The sequence below is a fragment of the Tubulanus polymorphus genome, chromosome 6 (genome assembly GCF_964204645.1).
Source record: "Tubulanus polymorphus chromosome 6, tnTubPoly1.2, whole genome shotgun sequence".
Taxonomy (NCBI): domain Eukaryota; kingdom Metazoa; phylum Nemertea; class Palaeonemertea; order Tubulaniformes; family Tubulanidae; genus Tubulanus; species Tubulanus polymorphus.
In genome coordinates this window covers 50,295-66,428 of record NC_134030.1, presented here as the reverse complement: position 1 = coordinate 66,428, position 16,134 = coordinate 50,295, and the positions used below count along the sequence as shown (strand labels likewise).

Below are 16,134 nucleotides of genomic sequence, written 5' to 3'. Positions count from 1 at the left end.
TACTGATACATACAGGGCTGGGGGGAGGGGGGAGGGGGAGGGGGGAGGGGGGAGGGAGGGGGCGCAGCATCCAAACAGAACCCTCTTCACAAATATTATTGGTTTATCCAAGAGAAACTGAATATAGAACACTTCACTCTGCGACAAACATTTTATTATAAGCCCTACCAAAGTTTTTGTCACAGCCTATAAAACTGCCTTTTGACTTTAGGTAACTGCCTAATTTCAGGCCCCCAACATTCAAATGCTTGGTATCCCGCACAAAGTACTAGCACCACACATATAGTATACCGGTACAGTATACTAGCACCAACTGTTGACAATAGATGGCGTCTTAACACAAAACAGACCGATGGAAGACAATATCAAACACGCAACTATTTTTGATAAAATGTTTTGCAATAAAATTTCAGATCAATTTTCAAAGGGCGGACAATGTGAATAGAAACATACATGTGTGTACGTGGATCAGGGAGGCAGAGGGAGGTGTATCAGGGAGGGATAGGGAGGTGTATCAGAGAGAGGTATATCAGGGAGGTAGAGGGAGGTGTATCACGGAGGGATAGGGAGGTGTATCAGAGAGAGGTATATCAGGGAGGTAGAGGGAGGTGTATCAGAGAGAGGTGTATCAGGGAGGGATAGGGAGGTGTATCAGGGAGGTAGAGAGAGAGAGGTGTATCAGGGAGGGATAGGGAGGTATATCAGGGAGGTGTATCAGGGAGGGAGAGAGGGAGGTGTCTCAGGGAGGTAGAGAGAGAGGTGTATCAGAGAGAGGTATATCAGGGAGGTGTATCAGGGAGGGAGAGAGGGAGGTGTCTCAGGGAGGTAGAGAGAGAGGTGTATCAGAGAGAGGTATATCAGGGAGGTGTATCAGGGAGGGAGAGAGGGAGGTGTATCAGGGAGGTAGAGAGAGAGGTGTATCAGAGAGAGGTATATCTGATATAATACTGCAGTCATTGTCTCTCGTGGTTCTAACACATTTTACAACAAGTTACGTATTTTTTGCATTCACTAAATCACTAACAACTCTATAACTGTAAACTCCCTCTAACAACTCTATAACTGTAAACTCCCTCTAACAACTCTATAACTGTAAACTCCCTCTAACAACTCTATAACTGTAAACTCCCTCTAACAACTCTATAACTGTAAACTCCCTCTAACAACTCTATAACTGTAAACTCCCTCTAACAACTCTATAACTGTAAACTCCCTCTAACAACTCTATAACTGTAAACTCCCTCTAACAACTCTATAACTGTAAACTCCCTCTAACAACTCTATAACTGTAAACTCCCTCTAACAACTCTATAACTGTAAACTCCCTCTAACAACTCTATAACTGTAAACTCCCTCTAACAACTCTATAACTGTAAACTCCCTCTAACAACTCTATAACTGTAAACTCCCTCTAACAACTCTATAACTGTAAACTCCCTCTAACAACTCTATAACTGTAAACTCCCTCTAACAACTCTATAACTGTAAACTCCCTCTAACAACTCTATAACTGTAAACTCCCTCTAACAACTCTATAACTGTAAACTCCCTCTAACAACTCTATAACTGTAAACTCCCTCTAACAACTCTATAACTGTAAACTCCCTCTAACAACTCTATAACTGTAAACTCCCTCTAACAACTCTATAACTGTAAACTCCCTCTAACAACTCTATAACTGTAAACTCCCTCTAACAACTCTATAACTGTAAACTCCCTCTAACAACTCTATAACTGTAAACTCCCTCTAACAACTCTATAACTGTAAACTCCCTCTAACAACTCTATAACTGTAAACTCCCTCTAACAACTCTATAACTGTAAACTCCCTCTAACAACTCTATAACTGTAAACTCCCTCTAACAACTCTATAACTGTAAACTCCCTCTAACAACTCTATAACTGTAAACTCCTTTGAGTTTAAACTCATCACTGATGTAGAGTTTTGTGAGAGTTTAGTAAATTGTCTTGCATGATCATCATTTTTTGAGTGTCGTCTTTTTATCCAAACGCGAATGAACCTTCAACAGGTTTTAAGCAAATGAGAGAAAAAAAGAGAAAACACACATGAACTATTAATAGAGAACATAAACAACCTGAGAGAGAGAGAGAGGACGGGATTCTGTGAGTGGCTGCTACTAGGGGGCGCTCTACGGGTAAGCAGCCGCTCTATGCATAGGAGTTCTAGCTGTTATAGGGGGCGCTTTAGGGTAGCTGTTAGGTAACTGTTATAGGGGGCGCTGTAGGGGGCGAGCAGCTGGTTTATTCACCTTCTTTTGTCTCATTATCGGGTTCACCCCCAGGGGGTGCTTCCTCCCCTCCCTCCTTACCCTCTTCACCCCCAGGGGGTGCTTCCTCCCCTCCCTCCTTACCCTCTTCACCCCCTTCTGATGATTTTAGTTTTTTAACCTCTTTACGCGCCTGGTGTCCCCGGAAACTAGCTTGTATTTTTAACGCTGAATTTTGAACTTCCGGATCATTTAGATCGATATCTATTTCCTCTTCTCCTTCCTCGTTATTTTTCTGCTCATCGTTTGTTGTTTCCTCCTCACCTTTTCGAGACTGATCTTCTTTTAGTTCTTGTCTTGTTTTAAATCCTTTAAAACTTGCTTGTATTTTAACGGCAGCTGCTTCAACTTCCGGATCATTCAAATCAATATCTATTTCCTCTCCGGCAGCTGCTGCTGCTGCTGCTGCTGCTTTCTTTGCCTGAAAATTTGAACAGTTTTTATTGAATATTCGGCAAGTTTTTAATCGTAAATTACATCTCCTTTTTTCACACAAAATAATTTATGATAGAAATCAAATGAGAAATGGACAAAGTTTATCTCGTTAACTGAAGACAGAGGTGTGACGTGCATATATCAAAACACAGACAGACACGGACAGGTACAGACAGGTACAGACACAGATACAGACAGGTACAGACAGGTACAGACACAGATACAGACAGGTACAGACAGGTACAGACACAGATACAGACAGGTACAGACACAGATACAGACAGGTACAAACACAGATACAGACAGATACAGACAGGTACAGACACAGATACAGACAGGTACAGACAGGTACAAACACAGATACAGACAGATACAGACAGGTACAGACAGATACAGACAGGTACAGACACAGATACAGACAGATACAGACAGGTACAGACAGATACAGACAGGTACAGACACAGATACAGACAGATACAGACAGGTACAGACAGATACAGACAGGTACAGACAGGTACAGACAGGTACAAACAGATACAAACAGATGCAGACACAGATACAGACAGGTTCAGACAGACACAGACAGGTTCAGACAGACACAGATACAGACAGGTAGACAGACAGACAGACAGACAGACACAGACAGACAGACAGTCAAACAGACAGACAGGTTCAGACAGACACAGACAGACAGGTTCAGACAGACACAGATACAGACAGGTACAGACAGACAGACTGACAGGTTCAGACAGACACAGACAGACACAGACAGGTACATTACTCTTCAGTATGATTACTGGTATGAACATGTACAGGATGTAACTTAAATCAAAACCAGTACATCGTTATAGGAGTGTCAGAATATATATAACACAGCTAATGACATGCAGCTACAATTACATGCAGCTACAATTACATGCAGCTACAATTACATGCTAAATGAAATGCAGGTGTTATATGATATTCAGGTGCGGTGGAGAAGGATGCAGGTTTTATGGTACAAAAGTGTCCGGTGGTACAACACTCACTTCCTCATCATCTTCAGCAGCAGCTGCATCATCGGCAACTACAGGTGCGGCTTCACCTACAGGTGTCTCTTCAGCTGCAGGTGTCTCATCAGCTGCAGGTGTATCTTCGGCCTAACATTAAACAACATTGATTGAATTGATGACAGTTGAGATGAATGGTGAATGTAACTATTGAATGAACACTTACAACGTGTTGACTTTCTGTATCATCGTGATTTACATCAACACCCTTAAAACAAACAACATATATATATATATATATACATCTAACCCTGATGTCTGTCAGATACTGTCACTGATAGACATCTCAGATACTCAGCATGTTTACATCTAACCCTGATGTCTACCAGATACTGTCACTGATAGACATCTCAGATACTCAGCATGTTTACATCTAACCCTGATGTCTACCAGATACTGTCACTGATAGACATCTCAGATACTCAACATGTTTACATCTAACCCTGATGTCTACCAGATACTGTCACTGATAGACATCTCAGATACTCAACATGTTTACATCTAACCCTGATGTCTACCAGATACTGTCACTGATAGACATCTCAGATACTCAGCATGTTTACATCTAACCCTGATGTCTACCAGATACTGTCACTGATAGACATCTCAGATACTCAGCATGTTTACATCTAACCCTGATGTCTACCAGATACTGTCACTGATAGACATCTCAGATACTCAGCATGTTTACATCTAACCCTGATGTCTGTCAGATACTGTCACTGATAGACATCTCAGATACTCAGCATGTTTACATCTAACCCTGATGTCTACCAGATACTGTCACTGATAGACATCTCAGATACTCAGTGATTTCACACAGCGCCATCTATAGTGTAATAAACATATCAAAGCCACCGTAGATTTACCATATTTAGTCCAAACCCGATGTGTTTAACGTGAAGTCCATCTCTAAGCTAAACATAGTGGAAATAATAGCAACTTATCAGTATACGTGTATATCAGCTTACCCCTCTAGTTATACATGCTTACCATAACCCTGTATTATCACATGCTTATCTAATTGATATATTGCGGTAATAAATGTAGTGCTCTATTCAGTTAATATTGTCCATGCATGTATTAGAATATTAGTGCTGTATCTATTACTATAGAAATATAAAAAATTTATTCAGATTCAAATAAACGTCATGCGTTAAATACTACTGAACATGCTGAAATAGAATATACTATAAAAAAGCCACAAAAAGCAAGAATAAACGAACAGATTGATGGGAAACATGGAGGAACTGGAGGAGGTCATTATAGAGGAGGAACTGGAGGAGATCATTATAGAGGAGGAACTGGAGGAGATCATTATAGAGGAGGAACTGGAGGAGGTCATTATAGAGGAGGAACTGGAGGAGATCATTATAGAGGAGGAACTGGAGGAGATCATTATAGAGGAGGAACTGGAGGAGATCATCATAGAGGAGGAACTGGAGGAGATCATCATAGAGGAACTGGAGGAGGTCATCATAGAGGAGGAACTGGAGGAGGTCATCATAGAGGAGGAACTGGAGGAGATCATCATAGAGGAACTGGAGGAGATAATTATAGAGGAGGAACTGGAGGAGATAATTATAGAGGAGGAACTGGAGATCTGAGGAGTAGGAGGGACCTGTCACCAGATCTGAGGAGTAGGAGGAACCTGTCACCAGATCTGAGGAGTAGGAGGAACCTGTCACCAGATCTGAGGAGTAGGAGGAACCTGTCACCAGATCTGAGGAGTAGGAGGGACCTGTCACCAGATCTGAGGAGTAGGAGGAACCTGTCACCAGATCTGAGGAGTAGGAGGAACCTGTCACCAGATCTGAGGAGTAGGAGGAACCTGTCACCAGATCTGAGGAGTAGGAGGGACCTGTCACCAGATCTGGGGAGTAGGAGGAACCTGTCACCAGATCTGAGGAGTAGGAGGAACCTGTCACCAGATCTGAGGAGTAGGAGGAACCTGTCACCAGATCTGAGGAGTAGGAGAAACCTGTCACCAGATCTGAGGAGTAGGAGGAACCTGTCACCAGATCTGAGGAGTAGGAGGAACCTGTCACCAGATCTGAGGAGTAGGAGGGACCTGTCACCAGATCTGGGGAGTAGGAGGAACCTGTCACCAGATCTGAGGAGTAGGAGGAACCTGTCACCAGATCTGAGGAGTAGGAGGAACCTGTCACCAGATCTGAGGAGTAGGAGAAACCTGTCACCAGATCCGAGGAGTAGGAGGAACCTGTCACCAGATCTGAGGAGTAGGAGGAACCTGTCACCAGATCTGAGGAGTAGGAGGGACCTGTCACCAGATCTGAGGAGTAGGAGGAACCTGTCACCAGATCTGAGGAGTAGGAGGAACCTGTCACCAGATCTGAGGAGTAGGAGGAACCTGTCACCATAAGCTTGGATCTGACGGGGTTTAAACAATACCACACTGACTGACATTGCTGACTGACATTGCTGACTGACATTGCTGACTGACATTGCTGCCGACATTGCTGCCAACATAAACAAACCTTTTTTAAACGTTTTTCTTTCTCTTTTTTTGCTTTTTTATATTCTTTACGAGTTCTATAACCTTTATAACCTGCTTGTATTTGTAAAGCTGCTCGCTGTAATTCAGGATCATCTAAATCTACGCCTAAAACTCGTCTAGCTTTCTCCTAAACCAAAAAAAAACCACAAAATATCGTGAAAAAATAAATGAAAATAAATAAACAGCAAATTTAAAATCTATTGAAATAGTGAGAATTTTTACACCAGTGATAAACAAATTAACAACAATAACAAAAAACATTTATAAAATATCAAACTGATGATGAAATTGATTTACTTAAAACTACAATCACTGAATCAAAAAAACTACAATCACTGTATCGAAAAAACTACAATCACTGTATCAAAAAAACTACAATCACTGTATCGAAAAAACTACAATCACTGTATCGAAAAAACTACAATCACTGTATCGAAAAAACTACAATCACTGTATCGAAAAAACTACAATCACTGTATCAAGAAAACTAAAATCACTGTATCAAAAAAACTACAATCATTGTATCTATACATGCAGATACAAAACTATACTATACTATACTATACTATACTATACTATACTAGATTCTAGTCTATTGTAGTCAGTTATGAGGTATATTTTCACCTTATTCAATAACTCATCATACTCTTTGCGAGATTTGTAGCCTCTATAATTTGCCTGTATTTTAGTTGCTGCTATTTGCATATCTTCATTATCGACATCTATACCTAACACTCGAATAGCTTTATCCTGTCACCAGAGAGAAACATAGAAAGAGAGAGAGAGAGATAGAGAGAAATTAACCCTGGCAGGTGAGTGATGTGCCACTAGCGACTCCTAGTGTCAGTTTGTGTAAACTCAGCTATATCGCGTGTTACAAATAAAATTAAGAGAAATTTCTATTTAAGATTTTTACAAAAAGAAAAACCTGATTAGGTCGCGATTAAACCCCGGATTAAGAAGAGTGAATGAAAGATAGAGATAGTGCTTATCGACAACAATGGCTGCAGTATGACGTTACCGTAGTAACCAATATTTTACCTTGATATATCCGCGATATTGAACTCGCGTTTTATAACCTTTATAACACGATTGTATCTTAGTCGCCGCGGCAACCGCCTCCGAATCATCGATACCCAAAACACGACGTGGTTTATCCTTTAAACCCGGATTAGTAACCATAGCAGCAATAAATAGAAATAATACACATCGAAATAAATCAGAGATTACATCGAAAAAGAGTTCAATATCGAAAAATCAGAAATAGACACAAAAAAGTCGAGAAAAATAAATAAAGAGATTTTTTGAACGGTTGAAATATAAATAAATCAGAGATTGATAAACAACATTTATAAACAATAAATAGATTTGATTGAGAGGAGTCAACATTGAAATAGAGGTGAGAGGAATAGATGAATCCAGTGACAGCTACAGCAGCTGCCACCACCACAGCAGCAGCTGTCTCCACCACAGCAGCAGCGGCGGCGGCGGCAGCAGCAGCAGCAGCAGCAGCTGTCTCCACCACAGCAGCAGCAGCGGCGGCGGCGGCGGCAGCAGCAGCAGCAGCAGCGGCGGCGGCGGCGAAGGCAGCAGCGGCAGCAGCAGCAGCAGCAGCAGCTGTCTCCACCACAGCAGCAGCAGCAGCAGCGGCGGCGGCGGCGGCGGCAGCAGCAGCAGCAGCAGCAGCAGCTGTCTCCACCACAGCAGCAGCGGCGGCGGCGGCAGCAGCAGCAGCAGCAGCAGCTGTCTCCACCACAGCAGCAGCGGCGGCGGCGGCGGCAGCAGCGGCGGCGGCGGCGGCGGCGGCAGCAGCAGCAGCAGCAGCAGCAGCTGTCTCCACCACAGCAGCAGCTGTCTCCACCACAGCAGCAGCGGCGGCGGCGGCGGCAGCGGCAGCAGCAGCAGCAGCTGCTGTAGGATGAATACATAAAACACATTGAGATTAAAATTATAAACAAAACTCAACTGAGATGAAAAAACCTAACGAGGACAGGATGAAAATATCCTCGTCCTGAAATGACAACAAAATTACATCGCACTAATTAAATACTAATTAACTAATTAAACACATTAACGCACTAATTAACTAACATCGTTTAACTGACTAATTCTTCTAATCGACTGAGTGTGAGTGAGTGAAACATAGAATCACACCTCAATAATCATTGGTTGTAATTTCTGACGTGTTTTAATACCGCGGAACTGAGCCTGAATTCTATTTGCCGCTTCTATGACGTCGCGGTCTGTTAAATCGATTAGTTCAGGGATTTTATCCGGTAACGGTGGAGCTCGTACTTCCTCATACTCAACATCATCATCCGGTAATAATTCCTTACGTTACAAAATAGAATTAAAAAAATGAAAAATAATCAGAATAAATGAGGAAAATGACATCGAACGAGAGATAAAACCAGGTTTAACGATTTAAACCAGGTGTAACGATTTAAACCAGCTCTAACCATCTACTGTAAAATAATAGAATATCCACTGAGAAAACTGAAATCCACAGAAACTGAAGAGGGAGGAGGGAGAGGGGGAGGGGGGAAGAGGGGGGTATATACCGCTGGTTTCTGTTGTGTTTGTTTTTTTTTACGGAATTGAATTCCACGGAATTTCGCTTGAATTTTATTGGCTGCGGCTGCGACCTCCGGGTCGGTCAAATCAATATCGACTACCTCTTCCTGTTCAACACCAGGGGGCGTTTCTAATCGCGACGGTTCATCACCAGGGGGCGCTTCGACCGGAGGTGTTTCCTAAACACACATAGATACATGAGTAAAATCATAAAGCAGATCAACCAGGGAGGGGTGTGAACCTCATGAGGGGAGGGAGTGTGAACCTCATGAGGGGAGGGGTGTAAACCTCTTGAGGGGAGGGGTGTGAACCTCTTGAGGGGAGGGAGTGTGAACCTCATGAGGGGAGGGAGTGTGAACCTCATGAGGGGAGGGGTGTAAACCTCTTGAGGGGAGGGGTGTGAACCTCATGAGGGGAGGGAGTGTGAACCTCATGAGGGGAGGGGTGTGAACCTCTTGAGGGGAACCAGTTGGATACATCATCTTCCTTAACAGATACATGAAACACTGATTGATAGAGAATTTAAAACTGAAATATGAAATATATATATATATATATATATATAAAATTAGTGGTGAATGAATTACAGAATAATTACCTGTAAAATAAATCAGAGATTATTATTATTATTATTATTATAATCAAAGTAATGATTAGAGATATTCGTGAAATAGATTCATGCTAGATATTATTTGAGGACCCTCGACTGCCGAGTCTAGAGGTAGGAAGGCTGCACTGGCAGGTGAGGAAAGCCCCTCGACTGCCGAGTCTAGAGGTAGGAAGGCTGCACTGGCAGGTGAGGAAAGCCCCTCGAATGCCGCGTCTAGAGGTAGGGAGGCTACACTGGCAGGTGAGGAAAGCCCCTCGACTGCCGAGTCTAGAGGTAGGAAGGCTGCACTGGCAGGTGAGGAAAGCCCCTCGAATGCCGCGTCTAGAGGTAGGGAGGCTACACTGGCAGGTGAGGAAAGCCCCTCGACTGCCGAGTCTAGAGGTAGGAAGGCTGCACTGGCAGGTGAGGAAAGCCCCTCGACTGCCGAGTCTAGAGGTAGGAAGGCTGCACTGGCAGGTGAGGAAAGCATTAAGCGAGGATTAACGAACGAACCTTCTTCATAGAATGAACCTCTTTACGCGCCTGGTGTCCACGGAAACTAGCTTGTATTTTTAACGCCGAGGCCTGGACTTCAGGATCCTCTAAATCTATATCTATTTCCTCTTCTGTTTCCTTCTCATTTTGGGATTTCTCATCTTCATTAGTTTGATTTTCCTATGTTTAGTAAAATAAGTGTCACTACTGTGTATTGAGGTGTATGTGTTAGTGACTCTATCGATTTCACATAAACATGAAGTATTCAGAACCAATATATTAACATAACCAGTCCCAGATAGACAGCCTCAAAACCCTTAACTCAACACCTTACTAATCAAGCCTGAAAATTGAAAATAGTGTGTTAGATAGAGGTAACTGATTCTCCTGTAGAGGTGTAATGAGTTAGATAGAGGTAACTGATTCTCCTGTAGAGGTGTAATGAGTTAGATAGAGGTAACTGATTCTCCTGTAGAGGTGTAATGAGTTAGATAGAGGTAACTGATTCTCCTGTAGAGGTGTAATGAGTTAGATAGAGGTAACTGATTCACCTGTAGAGGTGTAATGAGTTAGATAGAGGTAACTGATTCTCCTGTAGAGGTGTAATGAGTTAGATAGAGGTAACTGATTCACCTGTAGAGGTGTAATGAGTTAGATAGAGGTAACTGATTCTCCTGTAGAGGTGTAATGAGTTAGATAGAGGTAACTGATTCTCCTGTAGAGGTGTAATGAGTTAGATAGAGGTAACTGATTCTCCTGTAGAGGTGTAATGAGTTAGATAGAGGTAACTGATTCTCCTGTAGAGGTGTAATGAGTTAGATAGAGGTAACTGATTCACCTGTAGAGGTGTAATGAGTTAGATAGAGGTAACTGATTCTCCTGTAGAGGTGTAATGAGTTAGATAGAGGTAACTGATTCTACTGTAGAGGTGTAATGAGTTAGATAGAGGTAACTGATTCACCTGTAGAGGTGTAATGAGTTAGATAGAGGTAACTGATTCTCCTGTAGAGGTGTAATGAGTTAGATAGAGGTAACTGATTCACCTGTAGAGGTGTAATGAGTTAGATAGAGGTAACTGATTCTCCTGTAGAGGTGTAATGAGTTAGATAGAGGTAACTGATTCTCCTGTAGAGGTGTAATGAGTTAGATAGAGGTAACTGATTCTCCTGTAGAGGTGTAATGAGTTAGATAGAGGTAACTGATTCTCCTGTAGAGGTGTAATGAGTTAGATAGAGGTAACTGATTCACCTGTAGAGGTGTAATGAGTTAGATAGAGGTAACTGATTCTCCTGTAGAGGTGTAATGAGTTAGATAGAGGTAACTGATTCTACTGTAGAGGTGTAATGAGTTAGATAGAGGTAACTGATTCACCTGTAGAGGTGTAATGAGTTAGATAGAGGTAACTGATTCTCCTGTAGAGGTGTAATGAGTTAGATAGAGGTAACTGATTCTCCTGTAGAGGTGTAATGAGTTAGATAGAGGTAACTGATTCTCCTGTAGAGGTGTAATGAGTTAGATAGAGGTAACTGATTCTCCTGTAGAGGTGTAATGAGTTAGATAGAGGTAACTGATTCTCCTGTAGAGGTGTAATGAGTTAGATAGAGGTAACTGATTCACCTGTAGAGGTGTAATGAGTTAGATAGAGGTAACTGATTCTCCTGTAGAGGTGTAATGAGTTAGATAGAGGTAACTGATTCTCCTGTAGAGGTGTAATGAGTTAGATAGAGGTAACTGATTCTCCTGTAGAGGTGTAATGAGTTAGATAGAGGTAACTGATTCACCTGTAGAGGTGTAATGAGTTAGATAGAGGTAACTGATTCACCTGTAGAGGTGTAATGAGTTAGATAGAGGTAACTGATTCTCCTGTAGAGGTGTAATGAGTTATATAGAGGTAACTGATTCTCCTGTAGAGGTGTAATGAGTTAGATAGAGGTAACTGATTCACCTGTAGAGGTGTAATGAGTTAGATAGAGGTAACTGATTCTCCTGTAGAGGTGTAATGAGTTAGATAGAGGTAACTGATTCTCCTGTAGAGGTGTAATGAGTTAGATAGAGGTAACTGATTCTCCTGTAGAGGTGTAATGAGTTATATAGAGGTAACTGATTCTCCTGTAGAGGTGTAATGAGTTAGATAGAGGTAACTGATTCACCTGTAGAGGTGTAATGAGTTAGATAGAGGAAACTGATTCTCCTGTAGAGGTGTAATGAGTTAGATAGAGGTAACTGATTCACCTGTAGAGGTGTAATGAGTTAGATAGAGGTAACTGATTCTCCTGTAGAGGTGTAATGAGTTAGATAGAGGTAACTGATTCACCTGTAGAGGTGTAATGAGTTAGATAGAGGTAACTGATTCACCTGTAGAGGTGTAATGAGTTAGATAGAGGTAACTGATTCTCCTGTAGAGGTGTAATGAGTTAGATAGAGGTAACTGATTCTCCTGTAGAGGTGTAATGAGTTAGATAGAGGTAACTGATTCTCCTGTAGAGGTGTAATGAGTTAGATAGAGGTAACTGATTCTCCTGTAGAGGTGTAATGAGTTAGATAGAGGTAACTGATTCTCCTGTAGAGGTGTAATGAGTTAGATAGAGGTAACTGATTCTCCTGTAGAAGTGTAATGAGTTAGATAGAGGTAACTGATTCACCTGTAGAGGTGTAATGAGTTAGATAGAGGTAACTGATTCTCCTGTAGAGGTGTAATGAGTTAGATAGAGGTAACTGATTCTCCTGTAGAGGTGTAATGAGTTAGATAGAGGTAACTGATTCACCTGTAGAGGTGTAATGAGTTAGATAGAGGTAACTGATTCTCCTGTAGAGGTGTAATGAGTTAGATAGAGGTAACTGATTCTCCTGTAGAGGTGTAATGAGTTAGATAGAGGTAACTGATTCTCCTGTAGAGGTGTAATGAGTTAGATAGAGGTAACTGATTCACCTGTAGAGGTGTAATGAGTTAGATAGAGGTAACTGATTCTCCTGTAGAGGTGTAATGAGTTAGATAGAGGTAACTGATTCACCTGTAGAGGTGTAATGAGTTAGATAGAGGTAACTGATTCTCCTGTAGAGGTGTAATGAGTTAGATAGAGGTAACTGATTCTCCTGTAGAGGTGTAATGAGTTAGATAGAGGTAACTGATTCTCCTGTAGAGGTGTAATGAGTTAGATAGAGGTAACTGATTCACCTGTAGAGGTGTAATGAGTTAGATAGAGGTAACTGATTCACCTGTAGAGGTGTAATGAGTTAGATAGAGGTAACTGATTCTCCTGTAGAGGTGTAATGAGTTAGATAGAGGTAACTGATTCTCCTGTAGAGGTGTAATGAGTTAGATAGAGGTAACTGATTCTCCTGTAGAGGTGTAATGAGTTAGATAGAGGTAACTGATTCTCCTGTAGAGGTGTAATGAGTTAGATAGAGGTAACTGATTCTCCTGTAGAGGTGTAATGAGTTAGATAGAGGTAACTGATTCACCTGTAGAGGTGTAATGAGTTAGATAGAGGTAACTGATTCTCCTGTAGAGGTGTAATGAGTTAGATAGAGGTAACTGATTCTCCTGTAGAGGTGTAATGAGTTAGATAGAGGTAACTGATTCTCCTGTAGAGGTGTAATGAGTTAGATAGAGGTAACTGATTCTCCTGTAGAGGTGTAATGAGTTAGATAGAGGTAACTGATTCTCCTGTAGAGGTGTAATGAGTTAGATAGAGGTAACTGATTCACCTGTAGAGGTGTAATGAGTTAGATAGAGGTAACTGATTCTCCTGTAGAGGTGTAATGAGTTAGATAGAGGTAACTGATTCACCTGTAGAGGTGTAATGAGTTAGATAGAGGTAACTGATTCTCCTGTAGAGGTGTAATGAGTTAGATAGAGGTAACTGATTCTCCTGTAGAGGTGTAATGAGTTAGATAGAGGTAACTGATTCTCCTGTAGAGGTGTAATGAGTTAGATAGAGGTAACTGATTCTCCTGTAGAGGTGTAATGAGTTAGATAGAGGTAACTGATTCACCTGTAGAGGTGTAATGAGTTAGATAGAGGTAACTGATTCTCCTGTAGAGGTGTAATGAGTTAGATAGAGGTAACTGATTCTACTGTAGAGGTGTAATGAGTTAGATAGAGGTAACTGATTCACCTGTAGAGGTGTAATGAGTTAGATAGAGGTAACTGATTCTCCTGTAGAGGTGTAATGAGTTAGATAGAGGTAACTGATTCACCTGTAGAGGTGTAATGAGTTAGATAGAGGTAACTGATTCTCCTGTAGAGGTGTAATGAGTTAGATAGAGGTAACTGATTCTCCTGTAGAGGTGTAATGAGTTAGATAGAGGTAACTGATTCTCCTGTAGAGGTGTAATGAGTTAGATAGAGGTAACTGATTCTCCTGTAGAGGTGTAATGAGTTAGATAGAGGTAACTGATTCACCTGTAGAGGTGTAATGAGTTAGATAGAGGTAACTGATTCTCCTGTAGAGGTGTAATGAGTTAGATAGAGGTAACTGATTCTACTGTAGAGGTGTAATGAGTTAGATAGAGGTAACTGATTCACCTGTAGAGGTGTAATGAGTTAGATAGAGGTAACTGATTCTCCTGTAGAGGTGTAATGAGTTAGATAGAGGTAACTGATTCTCCTGTAGAGGTGTAATGAGTTAGATAGAGGTAACTGATTCTCCTGTAGAGGTGTAATGAGTTAGATAGAGGTAACTGATTCTCCTGTAGAGGTGTAATGAGTTAGATAGAGGTAACTGATTCTCCTGTAGAGGTGTAATGAGTTAGATAGAGGTAACTGATTCACCTGTAGAGGTGTAATGAGTTAGATAGAGGTAACTGATTCTCCTGTAGAGGTGTAATGAGTTAGATAGAGGTAACTGATTCTCCTGTAGAGGTGTAATGAGTTAGATAGAGGTAACTGATTCTCCTGTAGAGGTGTAATGAGTTAGATAGAGGTAACTGATTCACCTGTAGAGGTGTAATGAGTTAGATAGAGGTAACTGATTCACCTGTAGAGGTGTAATGAGTTAGATAGAGGTAACTGATTCTCCTGTAGAGGTGTAATGAGTTATATAGAGGTAACTGATTCTCCTGTAGAGGTGTAATGAGTTAGATAGAGGTAACTGATTCACCTGTAGAGGTGTAATGAGTTAGATAGAGGTAACTGATTCTCCTGTAGAGGTGTAATGAGTTAGATAGAGGTAACTGATTCTCCTGTAGAGGTGTAATGAGTTAGATAGAGGTAACTGATTCTCCTGTAGAGGTGTAATGAGTTATATAGAGGTAACTGATTCTCCTGTAGAGGTGTAATGAGTTAGATAGAGGTAACTGATTCACCTGTAGAGGTGTAATGAGTTAGATAGAGGAAACTGATTCTCCTGTAGAGGTGTAATGAGTTAGATAGAGGTAACTGATTCACCTGTAGAGGTGTAATGAGTTAGATAGAGGTAACTGATTCTCCTGTAGAGGTGTAATGAGTTAGATAGAGGTAACTGATTCACCTGTAGAGGTGTAATGAGTTAGATAGAGGTAACTGATTCACCTGTAGAGGTGTAATGAGTTAGATAGAGGTAACTGATTCTCCTGTAGAGGTGTAATGAGTTAGATAGAGGTAACTGATTCTCCTGTAGAGGTGTAATGAGTTAGATAGAGGTAACTGATTCTCCTGTAGAGGTGTAATGAGTTAGATAGAGGTAACTGATTCTCCTGTAGAGGTGTAATGAGTTAGATAGAGGTAACTGATTCTCCTGTAGAGGTGTAATGAGTTAGATAGAGGTAACTGATTCTCCTGTAGAAGTGTAATGAGTTAGATAGAGGTAACTGATTCACCTGTAGAGGTGTAATGAGTTAGATAGAGGTAACTGATTCTCCTGTAGAGGTGTAATGAGTTAGATAGAGGTAACTGATTCTCCTGTAGAGGTGTAATGAGTTAGATAGAGGTAACTGATTCACCTGTAGAGGTGTAATGAGTTAGATAGAGGTAACTGATTCTCCTGTAGAGGTGTAATGAGTTAGATAGAGGTAACTGATTCTCCTGTAGAGGTGTAATGAGTTAGATAGAGGTAACTGATTCTCCTGTAGAGGTGTAATGAGTTAGATAGAGGTAACTGATTCACCTGTAGAGGTGTAATGAGTTAGATAGAGGTAACTGATTCTCCTGTAGAGGTGTAATGAGTTAGATAGAGGTAACTGATTCACCTGTAGAGGTGTAATGAG

The 16,134-nt window shown here is 41.3% G+C and overlaps 1 protein-coding gene across 3 annotated transcripts in view; it reads right to left on the bottom strand.

The window, feature by feature from the left end:
* Positions 1 to 16,134, bottom strand: part of LOC141907141 (uncharacterized) — a 45,442-nt gene that overhangs the window by 4,259 nt on the left and 25,049 nt on the right. For 2 of the 3 annotated variants that reach the window (XM_074796715.1, XM_074796716.1), the window contains 4 exons: positions 9,967 to 10,128; positions 3,939 to 3,980; positions 3,752 to 3,862; positions 2,553 to 2,709 (listed from right to left, as the gene is read on the bottom strand). In XM_074796715.1, the coding sequence (XP_074652816.1) occupies positions 2,553 to 2,709; positions 3,752 to 3,862; positions 3,939 to 3,980; positions 9,967 to 10,128 (472 nt within the window). The remainder of the gene's footprint in view (positions 1 to 2,552; positions 2,710 to 3,751; positions 3,863 to 3,938; positions 3,981 to 9,966; positions 10,129 to 16,134) is intronic. The other variant, XM_074796717.1, reaches the window with a different exon arrangement.